The sequence below is a fragment of the Anarrhichthys ocellatus genome, unplaced genomic scaffold (assembly GCF_004355925.1).
Source record: "Anarrhichthys ocellatus isolate YVR2014 unplaced genomic scaffold, GSC_Weel_1.0 scaffold2441, whole genome shotgun sequence".
Classification (NCBI taxonomy): Eukaryota; Metazoa; Chordata; class Actinopteri; order Perciformes; family Anarhichadidae; genus Anarrhichthys; species Anarrhichthys ocellatus.
In genome coordinates this window covers 1,299-7,871 of record NW_022282415.1, presented here as the reverse complement: position 1 = coordinate 7,871, position 6,573 = coordinate 1,299, and the positions used below count along the sequence as shown (strand labels likewise).

Below are 6,573 nucleotides of genomic sequence, written 5' to 3'. Positions count from 1 at the left end.
GGGCGGGGCTACACGCTGATTGACAGGTCTCTACCAGAGACGTATACCGCGTCTCTACGTCACTCCTCCTCAGTCCAGATATGGTCACTTCCTGTTCACTGGTTGCATTAAAACAAGATGGCGACGGCTAAATCAGGAACTCGACGCATCATTCACTGAGCCTCGTACCTCGTACGTGCAGTGTACTTTTCAATAAAATCGTTTCTGGTTCTGATTCACTTTGGATCTTTGTGAAGGTCCAGATCTAAAGGACTAAATGTTCTGACCTGATATTCCGGTGAAATCCGCCGCTGTCGGGTCGAAGGCGTCTCTGATGCCCATGGCGGGAAGCACCGACCTCAGGTTGAACCTGTTCTGCATCCTGAACCTGCCAAACAGCAGACAGGAAGTAGTTTGTACCTCTGAAGATGACGTTACAGAGTCTAAAATAAAAAACAACAACTTTCTGTCCCGTGGTGCATGATCTTAACCTCGGTAGGAGGACGTCCATCTTGGTTCTGCGGAGGCCCGTGTCCCAGGAGGCCAGCTGGCGGGCGCTGAGCTGGGCCTCCAGGGAGGACAGCGGCGTCTTCCTCTCGCTGGGCAGCACCACCTGTAGGCTGAGGGACCGGCCCAGGTACGGCAGCTCCAACACGGTGTAGCGCTGGTCCCACGCCGTCCGGAACTGACCTGAAGGGAGCGAGTCGGTTTAAAGGAGCAGCGTGTCTGTGGCCGACTAAATGGAAAGTTACTCAAACTGTAGTTCCTCAAACGTCCACTAGAGGCTCCCAGAGAGTCGATCCTCAGAGAGCTCCATGTTAAAATCAACTTTAGCAGAAATAAACACGTTTTGAGCGGATATCTCCGTATCTCTACGTTTCAGAAGTGTTTGTTTTTTGTCCTTTCTGGGCTGCCGTAGAAAGTAGTGGAATCCCTGAAGAACTCCCGCTCTGTATGTCGACATAAACAACTTCTTCTACGCTGACGAAGAAACCAACAGCCGACCCGAGTCGCTTGTTGGTTTCTTGTCACTTCTGTCGTTATTTAAACCCAAACAAAGATCTTTTATTAAACATAAGTAAGTTGCTTTCTGTGAAGAAGGAAGTTTATTTTGAAAAGACTGTAAATTGGCACGAGAAATGATGAGAAAAGTTTTTTGTAATAAATCACCGTTAAATACTAAGAAAAGATGTTTTTTAATATTAAATTACATTTCTGTGAAAAGATCCTGCTGAAGGCTAAACTCTGACTCATTTCACCTCATCGATAACCACAAACACAAAGATATGAAACCATCACAACTATTCACGTTATTGTCAGAAGAGAAAAATGACTCTTACCAAAGCTGACCTCGCTGGCCTGGTGCATCATGGGTACTTTGACGGCGGTCCCGTCAGAGAGGATGAAGGGCAGGTTCTGTGTGCTGCTGAACAAGAACTGTTTCTGCCAGACGCCCCTGAAGGCCACAGTGTTGACCAGAGCCATCTGCAGCCTCTGGCCCCACCATGGGGCCTCGGCCTGGGGCTCACCAGAGCCCGACAGGTCCCCACTGCTGCTTCCTGCCTGGAGGGACCACGGCTCCTCTGGGGGGGATGAATTATGAGCTGTTTAACTTCTAACACTATTGTTTTTGAACGTATGCATGTTCATAAAAAGACGGTAACATGTTTAACGAGGGAGAACAAGCTGCATCTATTAGATCTCAAGAAACAAAGTTTAAGACTAAGCAGACACACAATCATCTTCATATTACCCTTATTGGTGCTTAACAGACTTTCCTCTGATCGTACTGAATATTACCTCGTAATACTGAATATTATCTGAGGAGCAAAACACTCCATGTGCTCTGAGAAAGAGGAAAGTTAAAGCTGCATGAGGAGATATTCTGTGGCCACTAGGGGGCAGAGAAGCTCCTCAGAGACGTGTGCGTGTTCAGCTGCTAAGAGCTTCTATACGCCGAGCGTCTCGTACCGGCGGTGTGTCCCGTGTGGTTCAGTTGGCTGAAGTCGGTCCACGCCGCCGCGCGCCGCGTGAAGTCGGTCAGCAGCTGAACGCCGCTCTGCACGAACAGCGTGCAGCTCTGGTGCAGCATCGGGTCCTGGCTGCTGTTGCTGGCGTCTCTGTGGGAATGAAGCAGGAAGTCGTGGACCTGGACGTCTGCAGGACGGGAAGACACGGAGGATGGGTGAGGACTATGAAGGAATAACTCAAAGCATATTCAACTGTCGTCACATTAATTTCTGTAAATATATATATATATATATATATATATATATATATATATATTATTTATTTATTTTTTGTTTGAATATTTAGTTTGTGTATTATTAAATTGTTTTTATTTTTTTAAAATTATATATTAATTTCTTTCTCTTTATTGTTTCTTATTATTTTCCTTGTTTTTTGTTTTTCAAGAGAGAAAAATAAATAAATTACATTTATTCTAAATATACAGAATTCCGTCATATTAAAATATATAAAATAAAAATATAAATGAACAAATGTGAAAATCAAATCATTCTAATAATTAAATGTTGTACATTTGTATTTACTTATTTATTCTGTTATTGTTTCCTCGTCTCTTCTTCTTTTACTGATTTATTCTCCTTCGTGAGGCTCTTGTGACTCTGAACTTGTGTTTCTTTGCATTAGTGTCATTTATTTATAATAAACACAAGAACAACATATTAAAGACAGCGTGGCTCAGACACCGCTGAGCTCTGCTGGTCCCTGCTGGTCCCTGATGGACCCTGATGGTCCCTGATGGTCGCCGATGGACCCTGATGGACCCTGATGGTCGCCGATGGACCCTGATGGACCCTGATGGTCGCCGATGGACCCTGATGGACCCTGATGGTCCCTGATGGTCGCCGATGGACCCTGATGGACCCTGATGGACCCTGATGCCTCCTACCCTTCACGTTGTATCCTAACGTGGCCTCCAGCTGAGCCAGCGTGTTGCCCCTGGCACCGAGCTGCAGCAGCCCCAGAGACGAGGACACGCTGGCCGGAGACACCATCAGGTTGGAGTTGTTCTCCGTTTCGGTAAGTGTCTGGTAGAGGCGGACGGCGAACCTGCCGTGCAGCTCCGCCATACTGCCCTGAAAGCTGCCGTCACACCGGCTCCCCTCCACCAACCAGAGGCAGATGAAGAGCGACGCCACCGGCAGGAGACGCATGTCCTCACTGCTGCAGGATGGGGAACCGAGTGTCCAACTGGATCCTGCAGGACAAAGACAAGGAGAGGGAGTCAAACTAGATCCTGTAGAACCAGGTTCACATTTAGTTCACATATTTAAACTGAAGGTGTTTCAGTTTAAATTTATAATAGAAATGATCAAAAAAGACAAATGTAAGACTTGAATAAACATGGAATCTGCAGCAGTAATATTCATATCAGGTTAAATCCGTTCAGTGTAAGTCGACTGACTAACGTATTATAAAGTATTACTGTAGTACAAGTAAAAAAAGCACAACAGTAGCATCACAATATACTTTACAAGTATACCAAAAGTACATTCTGCAGGATAATATACTTTTTGCTTTAATGTAATAATTGATTATTATTATTTTAATTCTGTAAAATGTCTAAAGTTATTAAATAAATGCAGTACAGTGAGAATATTTACCTCTAAGATGTAGTGAAGTATAAACTTGTACTTCAGTATTGGAGTAAATGTACTTAGTTACACATTATTATATACCACTGATTATAATAAACTATAAACATAATACAATAGTAACACTCACTGACTTTTCTGCATAATTAGCATAAACGTATACTTCTCGTGTACTTTTACTCCGTTTTTCTCCTTTTACTTTAGTAAATGATCAGAATACTTCTGACTACAAAAACATGAGTATAGTTTATTAAAATGACTTTTAATAAATGACCTTTATTCCTCATAACGTCTTCCTGTTGTTTCTGTCTCAGGTGAAATGTTACTGTGATGATGTCATAGGCGGTCCTACCTGTGGACAGGTGAGGTCGTGTCTCCAGCTGTTCTCTCAGACCGACACCAACCATCCAGCCTGTTGGTCCCTGGACGGTCTACCACGGTCCTCTGGTTCGGTCCTCTTGTCTGGTCTTTGGTCTCTGGTCTCTGGTTCGGTCCTCTTGTCTGGTCTCTGGTCTCTGGTCCTCTCTCTGTCCCCAGGTGCAGGTCTCTGGTCCGGTCCCCCGGTCGTGTCTCTCTGAGCCGGTCTCTAGTCATAAGACGTGTTTAAAGCGCGCCGGGTTCTCGGTCTCCGTCGGAGATGTCCGTACCACTCGTCCGGGATTCCTGCCTCCCTCCTCGGGGCCGTGAGAGCCAGGCGGAGGGAGGCAGCTCCCCGACCAGCAAATCCTAGACCGGGACACACGCGCTCACAAGCGTGTGAGTTCTGTGTGTTCTAATTCTGGAGACACTAGAAGTTATTAATACTTTATAGAGGAAAGTTATTCATGTGATAATGAGAGTTTTCTGTCTCCTCCAGGAGAACAAGGAGAACATGGAGATCAGTCTTCACTGATCCGAGAAATATAGTTTAAAACCTGCAAGAGACTAATAAACCTCAGAGATATAGATATAGATCATATAGATATAGATCATATAGATATAGATCATATAGATATTATATAGATATAGGTCATATAGATAGATGATATATACATATAGATAAATATAGATATAGATCATATAGATATATAGATATAGGTCATATAGATATAGATCATATAGATATAGATCATATAGATATAGATCATATAGATATTATATAGATATAGGTCATATAGATAGATGTTATATACATATAGATAAATATAGATATCGATCATATAGATATATAGATATAGGTCATATAGATAGATGTTATATACATATAGATAAATATAGATATAGATATTATATAGATATAGATATATACACGTGTCGTCACCTGACTGCCTCACCTGTTGGACTCTGATTGTGAACTCATTGTTGCAATAAATCGTGGAATGTGAATTACATTTTAAATCTTTATTTTAATGAAGTTATTACGCAGTCAGAGAACGTTTTCCTTGCGTGTGAATCCTGCTTTAAGCTTTAGTCGCTGTCAGTAAATACAGTAAGTTAAATAAAAAGAGGACTTGATGACCGTGTCTCCTCTTAATTAGACGGTCTCAATAAACTGCTGACATTTGTAATGGTAATTTTTTATGTTGTATATATTTCTACTTAATATCTATTTCTACTCAGTATATCGTATTCATGCGTAAGTAATTTTGCTCTGAACTTGGTTGAACTTCACGGTGTCTCACAGAGATAACTAACTGTTGTGTGAGGATGTTCCAGCACCGAGGCCTTTGGGCCGCTTGCTTTGGTTGCTGACCGTTTGTTGTTCATTGTTGTTCCTCTCAGTCTGAGACCAGACGTCTGAGACTGAGATGTGTAACACTGGCCATCGGCCCCCACCTTTGCTCATTCTGTGTAAAGAAAGCTTGTTCACTTGTTTCTTGGTTCTTCCTCACTGAGACTGAACGCATTCTGTTGTGATGATTGAACCTTCTCTGCGCAGAGAATAAATACTTAAAAGACAACCTGGTTGTTGGTTTTATGTATTTCAGCATGAAGAGACTCACGCAAAGCGGGGATAGGAATTTTTTCCATTACACATTCTTTCCCATGAAGAAGAGAACACGACTGGAGGCCGTCAGGTATTTGGGCTCTTTGTCTAACGAGGGACTCGACTCATTAGTGGAGCCGAGGCTCGGCTTCATTAAACCGACTCAACGCATTCTTTAAAACAACCGACTCCACACAGGGATGTAGAGTCACGGTAACCGATCTCAGACAATCGTCACCTCCAACGCTTTCATCTGCAGGTTCATGTCTGTGAAGAACAAACGTCACTGAAGACATGAACTCTGGTCTCCTGGGTGAAGGTCCTGTCTCTCTGTACTGCGTCACTTCATTTCACACTAAATGACGGAGACAAATGTTGGGAAAGTGATGCGCTGTAGTTCATTAAATGTCAAGAAATCCATTAATATGTAAATCAAAGAGATATTTGTGAACCAGGAAGTAAAAACCATCGGACTTTCACCCAGCAGACCTCTGTGAGTGTCCCGTGTGAGACTCACAGACTGTTTGGTAATCATGACGTCACCCGTTGCTGTTTTACGTCATCGTGGTTTTTGGTCGCTGACATCTTGTTATAGCGATAAAAATAACACATAAATCACATATGAGAATAAATTAATCTACATTTTTTAAATATACAGAATACATTTCTTTAAAAAAATCAATTTATTTTTGAAAATATATTATTAAATAAATACAGAAATCAATGAAAACGCTTATAATTTTAATTATAGTTCCTTAGTCGTCTTAATATTTCCATTTTTTATTCCATTTATTTATTGCTCTTTAATTTGTCATTTTAATTGTTTTCTAATATTTTATTTATTCTTCTTTATATTTCCACATTTATTCCATTATTATTTCACTGATTTATTTTATTTTTATGGCACTCCTATAAAATCCTGCTAACTCAGCATCTTGTGGCTCTGTATGTTTGGTTGGAAGATATGACAATAATTATTATATATTATTTAATAAAGTATATTCAGTG

General features: G+C 41.6%; 1 protein-coding gene across 1 annotated transcript; it reads right to left on the bottom strand.

Annotated features, from left to right (window-relative positions):
* Positions 1-188: 188 nt before the first annotated feature.
* On the bottom strand, positions 189-3,201 carry serpine3 (serpin peptidase inhibitor, clade E (nexin, plasminogen activator inhibitor type 1), member 3). Its single transcript, XM_031840203.1, has 5 exons — positions 2,894-3,201; positions 1,951-2,136; positions 1,320-1,562; positions 471-669; positions 189-367 (listed from the first exon to the last, which is right to left on the bottom strand). Exons 1-5 carry the CDS (start codon positions 3,156-3,158, stop codon positions 253-255), a joined length of 1,008 nt encoding a protein of 335 aa, XP_031696063.1. The 5' UTR covers positions 3,159-3,201; the 3' UTR covers positions 189-252.
* Positions 3,202-6,573: the final 3,372 nt, after the last annotated feature.

What these genes read in the sequence shown, in the direction of transcription:
- serpine3 (XM_031840203.1), bottom strand. Translation starts at nt 3,158, where the DNA reads ATGCGTCTCCTGCCGGTGGCGTCGCTCTTCATCTGCCTCTGGTTGGTG. An exon ending in GTTAGGATACAACGTGAAGG is followed by an intron (nt 2,137 to 2,893) that starts GTAGGAGGCATC and finishes CCCGTCCTGCAG; the next exon opens with ACGTCCAGGTCCACGACTTC. An exon ending in ATGGACGTCCTCCTACCGAG is followed by an intron (nt 368 to 470) that starts GTTAAGATCATG and finishes GCTGTTTGGCAG; the next exon opens with GTTCAGGATGCAGAACAGGT.